This window comes from Carettochelys insculpta, chromosome 2 (genome assembly GCF_033958435.1).
Source record: "Carettochelys insculpta isolate YL-2023 chromosome 2, ASM3395843v1, whole genome shotgun sequence".
Classification (NCBI taxonomy): Eukaryota; Metazoa; Chordata; order Testudines; family Carettochelyidae; genus Carettochelys; species Carettochelys insculpta.
Window position 1 is genome coordinate 65,294,950 of NC_134138.1, and position 24,839 is coordinate 65,319,788.

At 43.3% G+C, this 24,839-nt stretch overlaps 1 protein-coding gene across 4 annotated transcripts in view; it reads right to left on the bottom strand.

Annotated features, from left to right (window-relative positions):
* Nucleotides 1-10,470: 10,470 nt before the first annotated feature.
* Nucleotides 10,471-24,839, bottom strand: part of SULF1 (sulfatase 1) — a 189,534-nt gene continuing 175,165 nt past the window's right edge. For 2 of the 4 annotated variants that reach the window (XM_074987106.1, XM_074987107.1), the window contains one exon: nucleotides 12,665-12,841. In XM_074987106.1, coding sequence (XP_074843207.1) covers nucleotides 12,811-12,841 — 31 coding nt within the window. In that variant the 3' untranslated portion in view covers nucleotides 12,665-12,810. Of the gene's footprint in view, nucleotides 12,842-18,908; nucleotides 20,970-24,839 lie in introns of those variants that run through there. The other 2 variants (XM_074987108.1, XM_074987105.1) reach the window with 2 other exon arrangements.

The following is a 24,839-nucleotide window of genomic DNA, read 5'->3' on the forward strand; positions in this document are numbered from 1 at the left end:
AGAACACCAATGCTTAAAGTACTGTTGATAACATGCTAAGCCATAGAAAAGTTATATAGCAGGTAAAGTTTTCAAATTCTAAGGCACCATTTCCTTCTCTTATTAAAATGTACATTTATTTTCATTTGATAGGAAGTAGTAGTATTCAGTGTTGTACACAGGCTACAAAAGTATGACTCAGTGTGAACAACTACAGTATTAATTTGTAATACCATTAATCATACCCATAGATACTAAAACAAGTAGATGCATATTTCTGTAACTACCTATGCAGGTATCTGCTACAGTGGCTACAACTAACTTCAAATCTGTATGTTTCTCAGTGTCCAGGTTTAATTTGACAGGGAATGCTTGGCTGTTCTTTGCAAATGCATGCAGATCTTTGGAAACAAACTGTTCTGGTTTTACTAAGTGAAACTACCCAGAGGGTGAATCTACACTTGCATTCCTCTTTCGCAAGAGGCGTGCGAATGAGGGAAATCAAAATGCAAATGAGGTGCATATTTGCATACTTGGCACCTCATTTGCATATTCTTATTTCGAAAGAGCTTCTATCAAAAGAAGAAAGCCAGTGTAGATGCTGCTCTTTAGAAAGTAAACCCTATCTTCGAAATAATCCTTCTTCCCATTAAATAAAGGGAAGAAGGATTCTTTCGAAGATGGGGTTTACTTTCGAAAGAGCAGTGTCTACACTGGTTTTCTTCTTTTGAAAGAAGTGCTTTTGAAATAAGATTATGCAAATGAGGTGCCAAATATGCACCTCATTTGCATTTTTGATTTCCCTCATTTGCATACCTCTTTCGAAAGAGGAATGCAAGTGTAGACTCACCCAGAGAATTTGGAAAGCTGCATTTTGGGACTACACTACTACTGTTCCCCACAGACCTCAAACTGAAAGGAAAGGGGTATTTGTCATGCATGTGTGGCCTAATGGCAGGTAAGAAGTGATTTGAGGCAGCTGGAAATAGATTTGCACTACAGAGCTTCTGTCTGGCTTCTTGTGAGTGCTGTGGGGTTGGGGTCCACCAATTCTAAGGATGTTTCACAGCCAGGAGGCTGTTCAGAAGGCAGTACAGCTTGAGGTTGTATTAACTGATGCATGAACACCTCACCAATAATTTGGATAATGGGCTCCATGTCTGCCCTCCCCCATTTCCTCTTGTCTCATTTGTAGAACCCCATTCTCATTTAGTGCTCTCTGTGAGGTCTGGGGGAAATGGCAGAGTCAGTTGACCCCTTCCTGGGGGAGATCTAGGCCCAGAAGGCACCTCTGGTCAAGGACCTACACAGCATGCACTGGCCTTTGATTATGCAAAATATTTTAGTAAATTTTTTCCTATTTGATTGAGTCCGCTAGAGGCTACTTGATTTTTTATGTGCTTTTTGTGCTAATTACGTCTCTGTAGACTTGAAGCAGGGTCATTACAACTGGCAACATTAATGCTGTCTCAAGTGGGAGGTTATGATAAGAAGCCCGGGTTGTATTCTACTTTCAGGAGCATGTTTCAGAGCCTTTGGCAATAGAGGAGGGGATTTTGTGTTTTATGAAATTGCATTTGGTGAGAAGCGTGTGGGTAAAAGCCAAGACACATACAGTAGATTATTTCTAAATAGATACAAACAATTTTGGTGAGATCAGGAATTTTAGAGGATTTTTTTTTAGAAGTTACAACTACAAGAGATTGGGCCTGGCTGTTTCTAGTAGTATTAAGGGCATATTTCCATGGGCTTCTTCAGGATTTGTTCCATAGAGTATAGATTTCCCAGGTTCCTCCTTATCTCACTGTCATCTGAATTTACTCAGCATACTGGTGTCATATCCTGGTGGAAATGTTGGTTCCATCTGTTCCAGCATGTCTTGATCAGTTCCTCTGACCCTTGAGCCTCTAATGACTGTCTGTGCAGCTGAACATTTAGAGAAAATTGCTATATCAATCATTATCTAAGTATCAGTGACTTTAATTAGCAGTTCACTAATTTAGGAACCTAGGATACAGGACTGGAAGAGACCTCCTGCATCATTGAGCCCAGTCTCCTGCTATTGCAGACATCATCCTAACACGGGTTGAAACCTCTCTAATCCAACACCCTCAGGACCTGACCATTGCTGGATGAGTATTTATTTGGGGCCAAATTTATTTCTTTTAGAATAGTCCAGTTCAGACTACGAATCAGGTGTACGTTTTAACAGTGAGGGTCATTGACATCTCATTTAGGGGTTAGCTCTAACTAGAAATCTTTAACTCAGAACCGGATGGCTTTCTGAAAGATAAGATGTAACACAGCCAGACATTATGCGTTTGATGTAGGATTCACTTAGTGAAATTCTGTGGTATATGTTATTCAGGAGGACTGACTAGATCTTTGTAATGGCCACTTTTGGCCTTAGAATTGATGATCGTCTATTAATTTAATCATAGGATTGGAAGGGATCTGTTAGGTCATCAAGTCCAGTCCCTTGCACTCATGGCAGGATGAAGTATTACGCAGACATTCTGGATAGTTGTGTGTCTAATCCATTGGTTCCCAACCTTTTCAGTAACATGGCACACTTCAATGAGCCAAACAGTTCTACGGCACACCTACTTTTTCAGGAGAATAAATTGCTCATAAACATCACATTTACTTACACTTACTATGGTTACAGTCTTATTGGAGAGATTTGCAACATAGTAGTGCAGTCAACAAGCTAAACAAGGATCAAATGCTTTAATAGTTCAAATCTGCCACAGAATACACTGTCTTAGACAGTGAGCACAGGCACATTTCCAAAAGCTGCTCAATGCCGTGCTAGGGCTATTGAACGAAGAAGTTACCACTGAAAGCAAGTTCCCATTCCTGCCAGCCCTTTGGAGCCAGGATGCGGTATTTAAACCACATTCCAGCTCCAACTGGCTTCCGCGCTCCCTGTTGCCACAGCAGGGAGGGGGAGCAGGCTCTCCACCAGCTCATCTGGGACGGGAAGCAACGTTTCAGCTGCCTTCTGGCATGAATGGGATCCTGCAGGGTTGATATTTCCCCTTGCGGTGTTTCTGCAAAAAGCCACCATGTGTGTGGGGGGACTGATGAATCCCGTGCCAGCTGGGACTCAGGCAGTCTTGCAGATTGAGCCCAAGCTGGCACAGGGTCATCAATTCCCTTGCCTTCCCCTCTCCCCACCGCCCAGTGTGGTGGCTCTGCAAAGACCCACAGTAAGGGGAAATTGACAATATTTCATGGCACACTTGGCTAGTTCTCACAGCACACTGGTTAAACTGCTCTTAACAATCTCTGGTGATGAAGATTCCAGTGTTTCTAGGCAATTTATTTGAGTGCTTAATCATGATGACAGGAAGATTTTCCTACTGCCCAACTTAAATCTCCCTTGCTGCAATTTAACCTCACCGCTTCCTACTCTAGCCTCACAAGTTAAGAACAACATTTTTTCTCCCTCCCATTGTAACAACTTTTTGGATACTTGAAAATAGTTATCACATCCTTTCTGTCTTCTCTTTTTCAGACTAAACAAACCCCGTTTTTCTCAATTCTCCGCCATAGCTCATATTTTCTAGACCTGTAATCATTTTGTTGCACTTCCCTGGATTTTCTCCAATTTGGCCACATCTTTCCTGAAGTGTGGCACCCAGAACCGGACACAGTACTCCAGCTGAGGCCTAGTCAGTGCAGAGTAGAGCAGAAGAATTACTTCTTGTGTCTTGCTTAGGATGCTCCTGGTATGACAGCCCAAAATGATATTTGCCTTTTTTGCAACAGTGTTATATGGCTGAATCAGTTCGACTATGCTCTCCAGGCCACTTTCTACCATACTCCTTCCCCAGCAGTCATTTCCCATTTTGTATGTGTGCAATTGATTGGTCCTTTCTAAGTGAGTGCTTTGCCTTCACTAAATTTCATCCTAAGTGCTTCAGACTGTTTACCCAGATCAGTTTGTATTTTAATCCTGTCCTCCAAAGCACTTGCAACCCTGTCTAGCTTGGTATCATCTGTAAACTTCATAAGCTTAGTCTCGTTGCCATTCTCTAAGTCATTAATGAAGATACTGATCAGAGCTGGACACAGAACTGATCCTCATGAGACCCCACCAATTAATATGCCCTTCCAGCATGACTGTGAGCCATTGATGACTACTCGCTGGCAATAACTTTTCAATCAGTTTTTCACCCGTCTTATAGTTGTTCCAAATAGTGTGTATTTCCTTCGTTTGTTTATGAGGAAGGTCCTGGTATATGGTCAGTTCTTCCTGAGAACATGTTCCTCACAATTCAAAATTACAAGTTTTTACTATACATTTGGCACATCATGCAGCATCTTCTCTACTCCCACTGACACGATCCATGAGTACAGCAGCCGGTCAGCACCTTGCAAGTGGTGATGGGCTCCTTGCCAGGTCCTCATTGCAATTCTGTGGCTGTGGAACTTCTTACTTTTAGTGGTGTTACACTAAGGTAAATTTGGGTGATGCAATGGGGAGCCAGGTTCAAGGTCTTCTATTATAGAGGTTTGAGTGTCAGACTCTCAGCTGCTGTAAGATGATGTAGCTCCACTGAAGACATCTGCTGAAGAGGATACCGTAGCCTCTAAAAGCTGGAAACTTAAGGAAACTAAAAGCTGCGTCTACACTACAGAGTTCTGTCGACAGAAGTCACTGTGGACAGATATTTGGTGACAGAACCTCTGTCTACAAGACACATCCACACCTAATATAGCCTGCCTCTGTCAACTCCCTCTGTCGACAGAACGGCCAGACTGCCCAGCCCTGTTGACAGAACAGCCAACCGGAAGCTCTGCAAACAGGGCAGCCCAGTGACCCAGAAGTCCTCTCTGTCAGCAGAGTGCCCCGCCCACTCAGAGCGGCAACGCTATTTTTCTGTCGTACGGTCAATACAGAACGCTGCCTGGAAAACTGCTGTGTTCTGTTGACAGATTCTCAACAGAACGCATCTGTAGTGTGGACGCTCCCTAGTTTTGGCGGCAGAAGGCCTCTTCTGTTGACAGAACTCTCTAGTGTAGACCCGGCTTTAGAGTTTGAGTTCTGTTTCCTTTCCAGTTTGCAGTACAATAAACCCTGATTCAGCAGACTAATAAGGGGAAGGGGGGTGTCCGTTTATGCTGACAATCCATTAAATCTGAATCTGCAGCATGTCAGTGCATGCCGCCTGCCTGCACACTTGCCCCACCCTTGGCGGGAGGAGCAGGTGGTGGGTCCGGTGCAGTGGCCCCAGTGGTCCCAGCCAGTTCGATGGCCTGAACAGCAACTCCAGTGGCGGCAGCAGCTCTGGCTCTAGCGAGTCTCTGGCATTTATTTGTGGGGGGGAGCTGGAAGACGTGTCCGTTATTTCCAAAGTCCATTAAATCTGTTAAATGGAGGGTTTATTGTACTGTCTTTACAATTTGGCAACAAGAGTATTTTTCTCACAGTTTTACCCTTTTCCTTTCCAAGTGTTTGTTTATTTCTAATGGAGTTAGGAAGAATCATTTTAACTCCATTCTGCTAATGCCTGCACTGGCATTCCCAATAATATATTCAAGGCAGAACTCCCATGCCAGCAGACTTGCCTGGAAGGAATGCAGGATTGGTTTCCTTATTAGAACAACTTTGAGAAGAGTGTCAGAATGAAGATACCAGCGTACAACCCTTAAGGTACTATACCTGTTGGGATTGAACTGCTTAATATCTTCCCTTTAAAACATATAGAATTCGATAACCCACTTCATTGGCTTCATTCTTCAGTAGGGAATTAGAGTGTTTTTGTTTTTTTTTTGCATCCCTTATCCGTATTTGTAGTGGTTAAATATAATCACTTCCATAGATAAGACTGTACATATACAGATAGCCAGCCAACATTTTTGTAAGTACATACTGTGGATAACTATAGTTAGTAATATCACTAGACAGCAAACATGGATAAGCCACTCATTCTACAGATAAGCTGTTTTCTGTTAATTTAAAGGACACCTTCTAAATGAAGATGGGCCTGGTCCTCAAGTCTTAGACCTCAGTACAAACTGGCTCAAAATTTGGGGTTATTGAATTTAGGATGTTTAGTTCAGGCTTATCTCTACATTTAAGATCATTTTATAATTAGGTGTTTATATTATTTTTCCCAAACTTCAAACATCTTGTCACCAGATTTCCTGTCACAGGCTTTTGGTAGCACCTGTGTTTAAGGATTCCTGAAAAAAGAAGTGCCCCTAATGCTTTTCTCTTGTAAGAAGAATGAAGACCCTTCTGTCTAACATCCTGCTGTGCTTTGGATGACTATCTATATCATGCCCTGGTGCTAGCTGTTACTGAAGTATTTTATGATGCATGTTCACCATGACTTAAGTGGCAGTCAAATTATTTCATTCATATAATGGCTTGTGCTTTCATTTTGAAAATCCAGAAATGTTAAAAAAAAATCCTAATTACCAGTGACCAAATCCTACAGTCTTTACTTAGTCTTTTAGTAGGGAATATTGTGTGCATGACAGGATTTGGTCTAGCATTAACAGCCAAAGACTAATGTAAAACTGTATAATCTGTAGAAATGTGGTGTATTTTACAGTAGAACACTACCTGTTTTAATCTATGTTTATGGAGTACTGCTAAACAGTTGTGCAAAATAAGGTTTATATGAACTAAAAGGTTGGGACAAATATTGGGAATCCTTAAGAGCAAAATTCCTACTGCAAATAATGAGAATTTACACCTGAATTTGTCTCCTTAATAATGTTTCTCTGTAAAATATCAAAATGAAGAGCCAAATTCAAGGGCTCAATTCAGTCAGTGTTGAAATTCAAGGCAGGTAGATATTTTGTCATTTGTTTCTGTGGTGACAGAATTTGGCTCTTCCAATTTGAACTTTGAAAGGTAATGCCTTTTCTCTCTTAGGCCAGGTCTACACTAGGCTGAAAAGTCAATCTAAGATACACAATTCCAGCCACAACAATTGTGTAGCTGGAATCAACATATCCTAGATCAATATTTCTGACTGTCCACACAGAGGGAGGTCAACGGGAGCAATTCTCCCTTCAAACTCACTTGTTACTCTTTGAGAGAATGAGGAGTACCAGGGAAGCCCTGATGGTCCAATTGAGCACATCCCCACTAGGCATGCTAAATTGAACCCAAGAAGATCGACCCTGTGGGAGTTGGTCTTCCAGTAAGTGTAGACATACCCTTCTGTGTATGGGCTTAACGGGGTCAGGCGATCAATGGGGATCATTGAGCTTACATATCAAGCTGTGCACCTGACAGCAAGGTGACAAATTTTACCTCGTAGAACAAAACATTTCCTGGAAAAAAAAATCTTGCAGGGCTGTGTTAAACCAAAAAGTTGTACAGAAACTTATCAACACAGTTATCGTACAGAAACACAAGTTGAAATCACTGTTCTAGTGGGCATTCCTCATAAAGGGCTGCTCCTCTCTCACCTGAAGTAAATGGGAGTTTTTGCCATTAACTTCAGTAGGAGCTGACCCAAAATACATACCTCTCCCTCTCTGACCCACCCAACAAAATCTGGGTAGTGGTTTAGGAGCACGGAATGGGCACACTGGCCTGTAACTGTTTAGTTTAAGAAAGTGTTATATTGAATAAACTGGTGTTAGGCCATTTGTAGTGGGTGTGTCTGAGCGTGTATGTAGTGTGCTTGTGGTAAAGAGAGAGCCTAATTGTTAGGTGCATATATTTTTGCATATTTAAAGCTCCTTGTATGGATATTTCTCAGCAGAGCTTAGAATAATATTCATGATGTATAACACACGATGGTTAATGAAATGTATTGTCAACATCTATTGTAAACACGTGTTTACAAGCAAACCCTTGAATACTTGATATTTGAAAATAAAAATAGCTTATCAAGCTGCTTTTCTTTGTGATAGAAAAACTTAGATGCGGGGGAGCTGGGTTGAGAGGAGAATTGGTGTGTTATGCACGTTGAAGTCAGTGCAAATCCTTGCACTGATTTCAGTGGCCACTAGAGCAGAGACTCTCCGGGCCAAATCCTGATCGCTGAAATCTTTGATTCCATAGCGGGCCCAAAGGAATTGGCACAGAAAGTGACGAGGATTGTATAACATTTGGCTTGGGAGTGCGGCGGTGGGTAGGGGGGAGGTAAGATTTTTTGAAACATTCTGTAACATACCAAAACAAAAAGCACTCAAGTAGCACTTTAAAGACTAGCAAAATAATTTATTAGGAGATGAGCTTTCATGGGGCAGACCCACTTCTTCAGACCATAGCCAGACCAGAACAGACTCAATATTTAAGGCACAGAGAACGAAAAGCAGTAATTACTGTTTTTGGTTCTCTGTGCCTTAAATATTGAGTCTGTTCTGGTCTGGCTATGGTCTGAAGAAGTGGGTCTGCCCCAGGAGAGGCTCATCACCTAATAAATTATTTTGCTAGTCTTTAAAGGGCTACTCGACTGGTTTTTGTTTTGCTAGTATATAGACTAGCACGGCTCCCTCTCTGTTACTCTGTAACATATGTTACATCTAGCTATTGTTTGGCAAATCCTTATTTTTTAAAAATGCACCATCTTGTGACAAATATTATGCAAGAGCAGTTTAGCCTGAATATTACGATCAGACAGCTCTACTTAGCCCTCCTGTATGGTGATGAGGTTCATTCCCAATAAACTGTGAAACCTTGGATGACTCAGCTGTTTAGAGAAGGAAACAGCTGACCATTCCTGAACACAATAGGCTTTTGCTTTAAGGGATATTAGAGCTCAATACTTTTTAAGAGAAATATCATCCCACATCAATATAGGCCTACATATAAGCACAGATATACATTACTGTTGCCATTAGTTGGCAGTACAGGTGTTGAAATTCTGTCCAGAGCCAGAATGACCCAGGCAGAACTTCCCAATCAGACAAAGTGCGCAGTGGAAACTCTGTTTCCCCTCACAAGCTTTAGAAGTGAGCGTCACACCGGAGGCACTTCCACAAAATAGATAAACATTCTACAAATGCTGCTGGAACTCAGCTTTTGTCTATGACATTTTCCCTTCATTTGGTGTTTGCTGAATGGCCCAAAGCAATGTCTCTATGGGTGTGTCAGCACTAGGAACTAACTTCGAAGTAGCCAGCAGTCTATACACATGTTCCCTTACTTCAAAGTTAACTTCCAAGTCGGGAGACCAACTTCAAAGTCCTTACTCCAGTCCCAGGAAAGGAATAGTGCCCTGCTTCAAAGTAGGATGTGTGTAGTCACTCGACTTCGAAGTTGTACTTCAATAAGCAACTTCAAAGTTATTTCTGTAGTGTAGATACAGCCCATGAGGCTTTGTTGATTCAGGGCATGCCTCTGTCACCCTTGAGAGGTGTTACAGGCCCACTGATTTCAATGAGCACGTACAAAGTAAGGTGCTACTGAAAGTGCACAACAGGAGCAGAATCATGCCTCCAGTCAGCAAAGTGTAGTAGACTCAGCCTCTGTGGAAGCAAATTAAATTTAAAAACTAGTTTTAATTGCACAGCGGAAGTGGAAAATGCTGGAGTCAACATTCAGCGGTGGCGTTTCACTGCCGTTGCAGAGTAAGAGTCCTGCCATTTCACTTATAAAGCTCAAATAATAGATAAAAAAAATCCCAATGGCCTGTAATAAAGCTTGCCCCGCTCGAGTTATCCCCAGTAGATTTTTATTATGTGTGCCTGTTGTGGGCAATTTTAAAGCTACTTTAAAAATCAGTAAGCTGGGATGATTTTGGCAGGGCCTGAGAGCATGCAGCACGGTTTGCTGAGCTGTCTGCTCTCTGGCAGGAGTGAGTGTGTACTGCTTACAAGTCACATCTACTGGTTGATCACAAGTGGTTAACTAAGCGCCTAAAAAGGTCAGGTTTGTAAGACGAAATGTCAGTGTACAAGGAGGCGGGTCTTTGCCCACAAAAGCAGATGCTCCAAAATATCTGTTAGTCTATAAGGTGCCACAGGACTTCTTGTTGTTTTTGAAGATACAGACTAACATGGCTACCTCTCTCACAAAGGAAAGGTGAGACTGCCAGCAAGCCCGCCTTCCTGATAGCACTGTCATAGGCTCCACGCTCCTTGATTCCCCAGTCCCAGCCTGGCCTGGGCTGCAGCCTGTAACGAAGGGGTAGAAGTAAATGAAAACTATAGCGATGGAGGGGATGGGGGAGAGTGGGAACACAAAGGGGCTTGAATCTACAAACCTTTACTGATGTGGGCAGCCATTAATCGGGTAATTTGCCTCCTTTCCTTCAACAGCAGTCAGGGTTTACTGCCTTGAGCAATAACTGCTTTGTAGCATCTCAAGTATGGAAGCTATATATTATTCGCAATCACCACACATAATTTGTAACTAAGTTTTCTAATTCTTTAGCGCACAAGTTGGGGGTTTTTTTTTCATTTGTGTCTGGATTCCTAAGACCATACATGTACTTAGAATGATGTTTGTTTATTATGAAAACTGGATTATGTTGACTTCTCTGAAGCAAGTAGAGTAAAACTCCTTTTTATTTCAAGAAATAGTGCTTCTAGACTTCCCTGAAGCCAGAATTGTCCTATAAAAGTATCACAGAAATATTGTACAAGATTTGAAAAAAAAACAGTTTTTATCCTAATAACTTGAAATCTATTTACATTTAGCATCACTCAAGACCATAAATATGTTTGTTTTGTCATTCAGCCCATGGCATATACATCAGATACACAGCTAGTTAATTTTAACATATTCACAGAGTTCATCATAAACACTGCTTCTTAAAATTATTAAAATCTTACTAAAAGAATCTGCTTTTAAAATAGTCCACTTAAAGCAAACAAACATAATTTTAATCTGCAGTGCTTGCAATAGACTAAAAAAAACCCCACTAAGCTAAATAACAGATGGAACTTTAGTGTGAATCAGAAATGGTAGAAATACACCTGTAGGATGTAATTCTTTTTATTTATTTCCTACTTACGTAAAAACTACAAAAGATGTTAAGTTACCAACAGTACAGATTTTCAAAGTCAATTTTGTATTTTTTTTTTTTGTTTTTTTTGAAAAGCTAAATTTTTGGTAAAATCCAGCAAAAAAAAAAACAACCCTTGAGAACACAATCATAACAATAAAAGAAATCTAGTTTAGTATTCTGACCGCATGTGCTTTTTGTATCTAAAATATGAAACTAATTTGATTTTACCATTCCCTTTATACCTTAAAAATTTAAAGTTCCAAAATGATTAAAACTTAAGGATATTGTCCAGAATTATAAAATCAAAAACGGTGCTAAAGCTTATTCTACTCATATAAACCTTTGTAACATCTAGAAAAAATCCACGGATGTTTAATACTGATGGTGTCGATATGTAGAGAAACAAACCAATTTAAAAAAAAATCCTCATACAGTGAGCATTCATGAGTTACACCTTTCTGAAAATGTGGAAAGTCAAGGCAACAAAACATGCACTACTTCCTGCTAAAATAATATTTGATCAACCTGTTTTCACAATCCATGTTAAATATCTCTTTCCTGCCAACCCATTTTATTATTTCACAATTACATCAAACAATGAGCAAACCAAGAACGAGTAAAGGATCAGATTAATAAATGGTCTGGCATACAGATTACCAAAGTGCAATATCATTTTACTCAAACATGTGGCAAGAAATTCCAGTGGTTAAAAATAATTTATCAAAAGTACGTTATGCAGAGCGCATGACTGGACTGAGGCATTCATTTATATGGAACCGTTAAGAAACAGAAAAAGTAATTCAACGTTCTTATTTAAGGAAATCATTACTAGGCTAGGAAATGTGTGCACAATAAAGTTAACACTGTTTCTTTTTTAATACTGTGGGAACCTAGTTTATTAGTTAATGAAAACTGCTGTGAAAGAATATGTGTGGGTGTGTGGATATGTATGCATGTATATGAAATAAAACACATACGATGCTGGGCTCATTTCAGCTGCAAACTGTATCTGCAATAAACATGGAATGTCAGTTGTCATGATTACCATTTTTAGTTTACGGATCAAAAATAAAGAAAACAATAGATGGTTTGTAATTTGATCTAATCCAAGGAGATTGGAGCTGAGGCACTGCCTTCTACATTTAGTATTTGTGAAGTCTCTCTATCAAAGTTATGTTCCATCATTTCCAACATAGTCTCCATTTTCTGAGACCTAACAGACTCATCCTCACTGGAGACATTTACAGCTTGATGAACAGTGGGTTCATCAGTACTCACAGGAAGGTATATTTGATCTTCAAAAATTATCTCCACAGGGTCACTGTCCTGGTGAGAGTTTTTCTGAAGAGTGCTAACTGAGTGTAGCATGAAGCTATGCCTGGACTCCAGTTCTGTCAAACCATTTCCACTTAAATCCATTTCAAAACTGTCTAAGTCTTTCTCCCCCAACCATTTTTCAGCTTGATGATTGCTCCAGTGTGCAGAATTCAAACTACTTTTCTCAGGAATATCATTATTTAATTCAAGTTTCCTCACTTGACTTAAAATTACAGTGCTCAAAGATAGGGCTGCCAAGTCAGTTGGCATGATAGGCTGCAACTCTTCTGCAACCAGACCACTTGAGTCGTCTTCTGACTCGGCAGAGGTCAGTTCTCCCCAGGTTAATGGAAAAGGTGATTCATCCAAGTGCTCATTGTTTTGAGCATTTTTCGTTTTCTCTGTTTTATTTTGTTCGTAATAACTGTTCAGCAGTGCAAACATTCTATCTAGATCCTTCAAGTAATTAGTCCAGTCCTCCAGACTAAGTCTATAGTTGTATCTGTATTCATACAAACTTTCATTCACACTATATAAATCTTCCAGTCCTTGCCAGTTGATGTCCTCAGTGAAATTTGGCAGTTTAGCCTTCCCATCCATGCCATAGTTGTCCTCTGTTGAAAGAAAGAAAAAGTCTCATGGGGACCACCACCTAAAAATCCACATAGAGCTTCCACATACATTTCTTTGCTGTTTAATATATATAAAAGCACTACCCATTCCTCACGTACATGGCTAACAAGTACTGTATTCCATATTTTTCATGGTATCAGTAGCTTGGCCCTACAGGCTAACTTCTGGTTTCATGTGTTTGCACATTACTCCTGCTGAGCAGAAAGACACACATTCTGTTTTCAGCTACTCCTGTGTAAATGCATTGATGTCAATAGGAGAGCATTGATGTAAATCAGAGCAAACTCTGGCCCGGAGGAAACTTTGTACATGTGGCCAAAGCCAAATCTATCCCCACTGCCCCTGATACTACAGACGTAGAGAAATTGGTCCAGTACACAAGTAATCAGTTGGCCTTTCACAACTGCCATGGGTCCCTTTAAAAAAAAATACCCACACTGGGACAGGGAGTAAACAAAGCAACAATAAAACATAAATGGTAGGTTAAGCCTGCAAGTCCTCAGCAAGCTGATCTGATCTTTAGAGCCCTGCAAATCCATGGATATCCGTGACTGTTTTTTTGCAGATATGGATGCAGATGCAATATACAATATACTAATTGTACACAGAGCTCTACTGCTCTTCCATAAAGCAAATAGGACTTTGGTCCATGAAGAATTGTGGCATCTTGTAAGCACTAACACTTCAAACTGATTGTCTGAATTCTTCCTTCAGATACTGAAGAGGAAATGTTCTTTCAAATAAACAGCAGTTATAGGTAAGGTTGGAAAGATTTGTTTTAAATCTGTAAATGCCCATTTCACAAACGCATGAAAAAAAATTCCATTGATGATAATCAAGATTCACAGAGAGGCAAAGTAACAAAAATACTGCTTGAAAACTTAGCATAGTTTGATTTAAGGCTATTGACCTTGTATATTTTGACACGCAATGTTGGTATTTTGTACTTTAAATTTTATAAAGCTTTAACTTTTTGAATCTCAGGCTGTGTCTAGACTGCAGGCTTCTGGCGACAAAACTTTTGTTGACAGAAGTTTTGTAGACTGAGCTCACGTCCAGACTGCAGCTCTCTCGGAAGAGATCTGCTGGTCAGGAGCATTCTGTTGACATCCCTGTACACCTTGTTCCACAAGGAAGAAGGGCTGTCTTGACAGAGGGTTTTTTTCTGACATTTGGCTCCATGTGGATGGGCCAAATGTTGGAAAAGCCTCTCCTGACAGAACTGTTGGCAAAAGATGCGCAAATTGTGGTGCATAATTTGTGTATCTTTTGCCAACGGTTCTCCACAGTCTAGACACACCCTCAACGTCTAGTGTCTTTAAATAATTATGGGGCTGACTTCCTTTCGCCCGGTATTATCCCTCAACTGTGAAAAGTTACCAATAAAAAATTTCAATCATCCCATAAACATCAATAATTCATCCATATCATAAAATAAAAATAACATGCTGCCTACATTAGTCTTAAGAGATTTTTGTGTAAGCATGAATCTCAGTTGAGAAAGAGCACACAGATGAAAAAGATTTGTAAAAACTTCTCAATTGAATTCAGTTATAGGACTAATTAACTTTAAACCACTAACTCATTTTGTCAAAAAGCATGTAGCATAACAGTTTAAAAGTGCAGCAGTTTAAAGGGTTTTTTAGCTTAAAGTGTTTATTGGAATGTCTCCTTTTTGTTAGTTTTTTAAATGTAAGGCCACACACATATGGAAAATGCTGCAGAAAAGACAACTAGGCTGACAGCAGAGCCTCTCCTGGTGGCACTGTTAATCGACCTCTGTGAGAGGTAGTAACTTTGCCAGTGGGAGAAGCCCTCCTCTCAGCTTAGCCCTCGCTACAGCAGGGTTTGTATAATTGCATTGCTCTGGGTATGGATCTTTCACCTGCCTGAGCAACACAGTCACATATCTATACATTAATTGGCTAGACCTGGTGTAAGAGGAAGATTTAGAGAGTAGTGCAGGTCTGATGATGCACTCCTTAGAAAACGATGAACATCCACAGAACCTTGCCTAGGTAATGAGTGTTGTTAAAAGCCCATAACAGCAAGTCAGCTGAATTTTATTTTAGCTTATCCAAGTGCGGGGAGAAAGACAAAATATTAAGGAAACCTCTCTCTTGAAGTTTTTGAAATATGATCAAATCCCCCCATAATACACATCTGCTGCAAAACATCTATATTACTCTGAGTGTAAAGTAGCATAACATTTGTTTTACAACATGTAACAGGCCTTATTGATGGGTACCGCTACCTCACTGTATTCATTACAAGGGCTCTGTTCAATGCAGAGGTTTAATTGAGAAGTAAGAACACAGCCACAATGGGAAACTCAAAGAAAGCAGTGGAAACTCCCTCAAGGGCAAGTGCTAAACAAAATTTAACAGCTAATGAATGAAGCTCCTGCCAACGAATATAATTCAGTAATTTTAACCCACATCTAATCCTCATAGGTAACGCCTATGTTTAAGCATGCCTATGGCTTTGTGTAGTAAGACCTAATTTTACACAGAAGAGAATTTCTGCACAAGAAAGTTTTTCTGGTCTGTAATACTGACTGCCCAGCTACTGCATCCAACATCCTCATGAACAGAAAGCTGTGAGGCAATATATAAGCAAAAGGTCAGTAATGGGGCTTCAGAAAGTAAGAGATTTCCAAGCCAGAAAGGACGATCAGATCAGCTAGTCTCACCTCCAGCATAACACAGTTCATCCAGTTACCTTTTATTAAGGCCAGTAATCATGTAAACGTGATTAAAAAGTATCTTGTAGAATGGCAGCTGCTCTTGACTTGAAGACCCAGGCTATGTCTACACTAGCATGATCTGTTGACGGAAGCTAGAACTTCTTTTGACAAATCACGGCTAGACATGAAAGCAGATTGCTGTTTCAATCCGCTCTGTTGACAGAAACCAGCCAGACTGCCCAGCTGCTCCAGCAACAGAACAGCTCCCTAGAACTCTTGTCAGATGGGGTTGCATGGCTGGCAAACCCTTCCAAGAGCTCTGGTGAGGTGAGCTGCAGTCTTAAAGACCCCACCCAAACGCCTGGTCCCTGCACATGCTGAGGCTTGCCAACTTCGCTGAGGGACGACACAGTGGCTACGCCAACTGAAAGAGTCTTTGAACATTCCAGTTAGCCATGGTGCCAGAGCGGCCTCTAGGCTTGTGCTGGCCCCACACAGAGGCGCTTCAGTTTCTGCTGCACATCTTCACAGCCCTCCTCCTCTTCCTGTGGAAGGGCATGCCTGGTACAGGCCTTGAGGAGCACATCCTTGCAGTTGCACAGGACCACCTGAGCTTGCCCCCCCACAACAATCTGGTGGGTCTGGAGGCACAGCACCAGTCAGGGGGCAGTGGGATGACCAACAGTGGCTCCAGAATTTCCACATGTATCAGAACACCATCCTGGAGCTCTGTGCCTGGCTTGCCCCTGCCCTCCAGAGACAGGACACCAAGCTGCGGCCCACCATCCCCCTGGAGAAGCTCCAGGGAACATTGCCACCCCGACAGCTACTGCTCTGTCAGGAATCAGTTCGGCATGGGGAAGTCCACCCTTGGAGCCATCCTAATGCGGGTGAGGCACTCATGGGCTCCATGAAGGGGGGTGTCCTGCCCAAGGGGGGGGGCCCTCAGGAGGCAGGATCAGTGACAGGGTGGGGTAGGAGGGGGTCCCCATCCCTAGGGAACCATACTGTCCCACCCTCACACAGCCCTTCTGCTGGGGGGGGTGCCCTCTTGTGGGGGCTCCTGGAGAGCTCGGGGGCAAGGGGATGGGAAGGGTCAGGGGAGCCCGCCAGGGCTCAAGGGCCCCCTCCCTTAGTTCCCAATGTGTGTGTTTGGTGTCCTCCCCTTGCAGGTTGTGATGGCCATCAACACCATCCTGCTGCACAGGGTTGTCTGTCTTGCAGACATGGATGTAGTCATGGCCATATTCGCCACCCTGGGGTTCCCCAACTGCTTCGGGGAGATCACTGGGACCCACATCCCTATCTGTGCACCAGGCCACAGTGCAGCCAGGACAAGATATTACTCCATTGTGCTCCATTGTCGACCACTGGGGACAGTTCATCAAAATGTACATTGGGTGGTTGGGCTGGGCACATGATGTATGGGTGTTCCGCAACTCTGGCCTTTGCAAGAGGCTGGAGGCAGGCACCTTTGTCCCCTGCTAAGAGGTGGTGATCAGGGACATGAACATGGCACGCTGCATTGCTGGGGATGCCAGATGCCGTCTCATGCCCTGGCTCATGAAGTCCTACATCAGGCAGCTGCACCCGAGCCAGGAACTCTTTAATGCCTGACTCAACCAGGCACAGATACAGACTGAGTACACCTTTGGATGCCTGCAGGCACGCTTCAGGTGCCTCCTCACCCAGCTGGATGTGGGGGACTACACCATCCTCCAAACAGTGGTGGCATGCCATGCCCTCCGCAACATTGTGGAGGGCAAGAGGGAGGCCTTCCTCCCAGCGTAGGGGCAGATGCTGGTTGCAGCCACAAACAGTCAGATGCAGCGTCAGTTCACCAAGTCCATAGGGGTGGGTTACGGATCTGGGAGGCCCTCAGGAATACCATTTCTCACAGCCCCCCATTACCCTCCCCAGGGCACCCTTCAGCGAGGGCTTTGAGCCCACAACCTCTCCTTTTGTCTCCTCATCTCTCCCTGGCCCCTCCCTAATAAAGAGGGAGGTGGAGGAGCTGAACAAATAACTTTTTTTTATTTTAGCATAGATAAATGTGTTCAAAATAAAAGTAATGAACAACTACTTATAGGTAACTCGTATTACACCTTGTATGCATTTGGAAGTTTAGATGGGGAAGTGGGGCGGGCATAAGAACTTGGATGGGGGGTTTAAGACAGAGGATGGGGGGGCCTCAATCCATGGAGGGGATGGGGGCCATGACTCTGTGGGGGAGTGGGACCCTGAGCAGCATTGGCCTTGGGATCCCCTGCCACAGCAGATTTGGGCCCCCCCCCCTTGGGGTTGGGTTGTGGCCGGGAGCAGGGTTTGCATCCTGGGGGTGCTCCTGGGCCTCCTCCTCAGCCTCTGGCTGTGGTGGTGGTGGGGGGGGGTCCTCAGTGGTGTCCATGGGGGGTGGGGGAGGTGTTGTTTCCCCCCCCTCCCCCAGGAGACAGTGGTGCTCCCAGCAGTAGGGGCAATTGGCCGGTCCTGCCCCTGACTTTTGCCTTATGTCATGGGCCTAGATACACCCTTGACACAGTTCCTTTACTTTAGCCTGCACCTGTTTCATGGTGTGGGCGGGGTGGCCCTGTGCTGCCACGGCCACAACCAGTATCTGCCCCTACACTGGGAAGAAAACCTCCCCCACCAATGTTGTGGAGGGCACAGCATGCCACCACTGGTTGGGGGATGTTGTAGTCCCCGACATCCACATCCACAACTGGGCATAGGTGCTTTGCCGAGAGGTCCAGGAGGGTGTATTCCTCACCTAACATGGGCAGGAGGTCCTGGATCTCAGGCCCTGTTCAGGAGGGGGCCTGACATTTTGTGTCCCCTCCTTGTACCCCTCAGCCTGTTCCCTGGAAGGGTCAGGGGTTACCCATGGCCTGGCTCTCTGCCATCTCACTGGGATCTGCTACTAGGAGTGGCTCTGAAGGCATTGAGCAGACAGAATGCTGCTAGGCTGCTTCTGTGTGCTCAGATTCCTACCATGGGGTTTCTGGGGCTCCCTGCATCTTTAAAAATGGCCAGAGGCAGGGACCATAGAGCTGTGCTTGCTGTGGACAGAGCAGCCCCTGGGGCAGCTGGCTGGTGCCACGGAGGACTTTTCTATTGCCAGAGACATTGTGCCTCATGGGGGGATGGCAGAACACTGTTGACAGAAGTGCCGTTCTGTTGCTTTATTGTCAATAGAATGCCTTTGTAATATGGCCACTCCATGAAAACTCTTTAGTGTAGACATAACCATACAGAGATAACAGATACACCATTTTTCATGGCAGTTTGCTCTATTTTATGCCTAAATTCTTTATTAACCAAACCAGCAATATCATCAAAGAATGAAACTGGGTTGCTTATCAAAACCTATTTTTCATAAAATGATGTTAACTGGAATTAATTATATTGCTATTCACTAGGAATTGATTCAATTGCTGAAGATCAGCTTTTCCATTATTTGTGACTGCACTCTTTCTAACTAGCCCAGTTAACCAACTCATAACACCTGAACTTTTACACAACATTACAGTCCTATGGAATGTCTGTGGTATTCAAATATTATTAAATATAGCATGGGTTGTCCAGAGAGCTTAGCCAACTTCTGACTGGACTCTTGGGTACAAGTTATTGGGGCCTGCTGACAAGCTAGAAAGTAATTCATCAGCCTCATATGATATGTATATATTGTATTGTTTCTTTCCAAATACAGAATAGAAATATTAATTGAACATTTTCTGCATTATTATTAACAATTTAGCATCTCCATTTAGTAATTTGCCTATACCCCTATGCTATTGCTAGGATTTCTTTAGTTCCTAATAGTCTTTAAAAATTTCCAATTACATGAATTGTCCTACCAGGGTTCAGTAATGCCAGTTATACATATTTTTTCCACCATCAGGTATGCCCCTTGTAGCTTTCTGTTCCACTCCTCCAGAGACAGATTCTTCTGTAGACTACTTGCTGAGTATCTGAAACGTTTTGCTACTTCTAGTTATGATGAATGCCTCCTGTCTTCCCCACCCCCTCCTTCTTGGTCACAATTACCTGTCTACTTGTTTCATGTCTAGTATCTCCAATTCCCTTACCAACAGTCCATCCCCTTGCACTGTCTATAACGATGAATTCCAAGTCTGGTTGTCCAAGAAGTTTTCATTTTCTTTGATGCTACCCAATGTTGCAATTTATGCTTCCAGATCCCATATGGGCATGGATGTACATGTCATACACTGGAATTCCATCCCACCTCCTGGCGGAATGGGCAACGTAGCGCATTGAAGGCAGGTCCCAGCAGATGCTCCTACTGTCCACAACTGGCTAGTTGGACTATATGCGAGTGGCAGCATTTGCTAAAGATGTTCAAACTTTCCCCCAGGTGCCCTGGACATTTTTAAAAAGTTTAATTTACATTTATTGGCCAAATTAATCAACTGTTGTTTTAACACTGTCATTCTGTGTTGCTAGGGCATGGAAGAAAAACGTCATGCCTGAAAATTATGCACCAGATTCTTTGTTGCATTTACGCACATAGCAGCAAAGAGGCTTAAGGGAGCCAGTCATAGCCTCCTATTTCCTTTACTGGCCCAGAGTACAGTTTAATCTGCTTTAATATATGCCTGGGGGTGACAGTCCCTGCGGATCATAAGCGAGCTGGAGATTGGTGGAGTATATTATATGCAGGCCAAACCTGACATACATCCTGTGCTCGGCATTGGGGGGAAGGTGGGGCAGAGATGTAGAAGATAGAAGAAGGATATCCTTAGCCAGGGACTTTCTGTGCTCTTTTCACTGCCTGATGGGCACAAAGCCAATTGAGACGGGATTGCATCTGTCCCTTATCTTATTGTAGACATAACTGCCATCAAACTGTTCAAAGAAGTGTTTTGCAAACTCTGGCGTTCATCTATTAAATCTGTTATAGATGTCTACATAGTTATATTTTAAAAAATGTCAAAGGTCTACAGCAGTGAAAGGCTGTGCCCGTACTTAACAAAAGTAGCCATCTTAGTTGTGAAGCAAGAAACCATAAGGAAGACAGGTTTCGATAGGGAGAACACTCAACTGTGAATGCTCTTAGGCAAGTTTTGACATATATTTTAATTCCGTGGGTAAGTGCAGATCTTGGGGTGGGCAAAGAAGTTGTTGTTTTTCTATTTTAACACAATTCGTTTTATGTAGGCAACCAAGTCCGGAATTGCCAATAAGTAGCTCAAGGCAAAAAAAGTCCATTCACAGTGAATCAGTATCTCACTCTTCTAACTCAAACCATATACAGTGTATCAGTTTAGTTCATATACCACATTGTCCACCAGTTCACCAACTACTGAAAGTAGGCCAGCAAGATCTGTTGGGGTTTGTTAGTGTATTAATAGATATGATTGTGAGAACATCAGCCTGCTAGTCAAAGGTGCGCCTTCAGGAGATTTCTGAAAAAAAAGGATAAGAAACAAAACCCAACAATAAAAAGCTCACTGAGAACTTACAAGCCTACAAAATTGCAACACTGTAAACAAAGAGATCTATTTTCCCATCAACATTCAGGCAACTTCTTGGGGGAGGGCTGAAGAAGCTATCTGAGGTAATAAGAGGGAGGCACTATTAATGAAAGTTATCCATATAACTCTCACATGCATAAACTTAAGTACAGCGTCTACAATAATTAAAATTTTACTATGCTGTTATAATAGCAGAATTGCCATTTCAGCAGGGATCTAATTGGCAATTCCACTTGAACTAATATAATGAAAATCCCATTGCCAACTAGCCAATCAAGACTCATTTCAGAGCCATGATGGCAGCCAAAGCTGTTTAATGATTTTAACTGCAGTCAGAAATTGCACCAATTTTGATACATAGGAAAAAAATAAACTTGTACAGAAGTTTAACCAATAGGAATGCAATATTCTCAGTTACTGGAATTGACTGTGTGCTGACTGGGTAAGTGTGTTACTTCAGATGCTGTAAATGCACAACTGAGGAGCAAATTTGCAAGGTTTCATAAACTGAGCTAAAAGTGTAATGGAAAACCAGAAAATATATCCTCCTGAAATAAACCAAATGTTGTTAAAATAAACATGGAGAAGGAAAATAGGGAAAATTTACATGACTAAGACAGACATGCTTTTGGTTTTAAAGTATTTTGCAGTTTACCAAACAGGATAACACTCAACGTAGAAAAATGCTGCTAAGGCTAGATACATAAGCACACATTTTGGTATTCTGTTCTCCAATGTACTTAAACTATAAGTCATGTCTGAGATTCCTTGAACCTTCCTAAGGAATTTGGATATTCATATCCCATTAAGAATAATGGCAAATGGACACCAAAATCCCGAGGCAGCTTCAAAAGTCTCAGTCTGTGTCTTATAGCTCATGGGTACTCGGGTCAGCTCTTTATATAGAGTCAAGTTCTGTACTTCAATACACATGACTATAATGGGTGCTTCCAGAGTGCATCCAAGAGAAGAAAAAGGCATGCAGTGTTCCTTCTCTACATAGGCATTAAATGAAGTGTACTGTATGTGGACATACATGCCTGCTAATACAATTGTACTAGGTAAATCAACATATTTAGTTGCGTGTTAAGTTCTTATTTAAAATATCAACACATCTAAGCTGAGTTGCTAAGCATGCCCACTTAAAAACTGTGCAGTATATTAAGAAACTCACAAGATTCTGCTTAGCTTTGGAACACGAACAATAGATTTCTCTTGGAGATTCCTTTCAAAGACTAGTAAGAAATGGGGCTGAAGCGTCTGAACCAAAAACATGGGCAGAAATACCTCTGGGAAACTCTGAATGGGCCCGTGCTTTACAGGTCAATATTCTTTCAGTTGTGTTACAACTGTTACTTTTCCCAAACAGATCATTTTAAATGACTTGGTGAGTCAGGGGTTAGAATGATTTCACTACAGGTTGCACCTCTCAAATCAGTTACTCTCTCGTCCAGCAACATCCGTCATCACCACCAATGTTGCCAGATGAGAGAGTAGCCGCAGGTACAGGAGTGCCAGCAGGGCTGGAAACAGGAGTCCCTACCTGCCCCACAGCTCCAGGGTGAAAGGCTGCTGCGAGGCCAGGAACTGCATCCCCCCAGGAGCCCGGGACTGGAGCCCTCCCCGCCAAGTAGCAGCACAGGGCCAGAGCCAGCGTTTCTGCCAGGAGGCTGCCATGAGGTAAGGAGTTGGAGCCCCTGCCAGCCCCACATTGGCAGGGTTGAGAGGCTGCTGCAGGCAGAAGCCGGAGCTCCTGCTTGCCCTGACACAGTGGGATGGGATGCTGCTGCAGGGGGGGAATTGGAGCCGCCCTCTGGTAGTGGTGGTGGAGGGGAGGAAGGGGCTGGCTGCAGCCCTGTGGCAGCTCCTGGGAGTCTGGGCTGGATCTAGAGCCCCAGGGGAGGGAGGCTGGTGCTCTAGCAGTCCCCAAGCACAGCCCTGCACCTTCCCTTACCCAGCAAATTCTCTTGTTCGGGACCTGTCAAGTCCCCAGCAGGCGAGATGAGGGAGGCGCAACCTGTACTAAACTTTATGAGAGGATGTAATATAGTGAGCCACAGTGCCGTATTATTTTATGCAGCCCTACAACATCAAAATGTCATCTCTGGTAGCTGTAAAGTTAGAGTAGCAATAAAAACATTTGCAGGAAAGTCTTCATATGCAAGATTTTAACAGGACAGTTAATATAAATGATAAAACCAACAGAATCTAAGAATCTCCTTCTCCTTTTGTAGTGAATGACTGTTTCCCATTAGGCTTTAACAGGACATGCACAAAACTGTGAAATAACAGACCAGCTTATCATATGCTCAGCCATGAAATGATACCACTGGGAAAATAAAAACTTGGCTCCACAGGGAAACAGCTGCCTAAATTAGAGATTTATAAAACATCAAGATGCATTCTTTTAATTGTTTCCTGACTGCTGTGTTTGCTGCGCAGAGCTCACAGTCATGCATTCTGCACTCCCCGTAAAATGGACCAGTCATACAACTGTAGCCTCTTGAGCATGCCCTCTCATACTCTGGTATCAATGACAATTAATTCCCATAAAGTGAATAAAGCTGCAAAGGTGTAAAACTGACAGAAAATGAGAACAGAACCAAGCCCAAATATCCTGGAGCATTGGCTACCAATAACTCTATGGCCGTGTCTACACGTTCACGCTACTTCGAAGTAGCGGCACTAACTTCGAAATAGCACCCGTCACGGCTACACGCGTCGGGCGCTATTTCAAAGTTAACTTCGACGTTAGGCAGCGAGACGTCGAAGTCGCTAACCCCATGAGGGGATGGGAATAGCACCCTACTTCGACGTTCAACGTTGAAGTAGGGACCGTGTAGTCGTTGCGCATCCCGCAACTTCGAAATAGCAGGGTCCGCCATGGCGGCCATCAGCTGAGGGGTTGAGAGACGCTGTCTCTCCAGCCCCTGCGGGGCTCTATGGTCACCGTGGGCAGCAGCCCTTAGCCCAGAGCTTCTGGCTGCTGCTGCGGCAGCTGGGGATCCATGCTGCAGGCACAGGGTCTGCAACCAGTTGTAGGCTCTGTGTATCTTGTGTTGTTTAGTGCAAGTGTGTCTGGGAGGGGCCCTTTAAGGGAGCGGCTTGCTGTTGAGTCCGCCCTGTGACCCTGTCTGCAGCTGTGCCTGGCACCCTTATTTCGATGTGTGCTACTTTGGCGTGTAGACGTTCCCTCACAGCGCCTATTTCGATGTGGTGCTGCGCAACGTCGAAGTTGAACATCGACGTTGCCAGCCCTGGAGGACGTGTAGACGTTATTCATCGAAATAAGCTATTTCGATGTTGGCTTCACGTGTAGACGTAGCCTATACTTGCAGAGTGGTCAGTGCTGCAGATGGCCAATGGAGTGATGCTATGACTTCAGCTTTCTCTGTGTGTCTTTATCTCCTCTCTCCCTGGATCAGTTTTCCCCACTTGAAGTAATGAGTGGTGTGCACGCAGTGTGCTTAACTACAAGGCCGCTGACCGGGTTGGGGCAAAGGCGGCATTTGCCCCCGGGCCTGTCATCTCAAAGGGGCCTGGAGCTCCAGCCACCTGAATTAGCAGTGGCAGAAGTTGGCTCTCCAGGCCATTTTGAAATGCTGCAAAGCACGGTGCTACTACTCCATATTGGCTCTGAGGGAGGGTGGGGGTGCAGAGCTGACTGCCTTAAGTCCTACCCCTTCCTACCTTGGCCCCACCCCTTTCAGGAGCTGGGAGCTGGGCCCCCCCTCCCACCTTGCCTCCAGGCCCATGGCGGCTGTTGGTGACATGGCTTACCTGCAGCCACCACCACCCTAG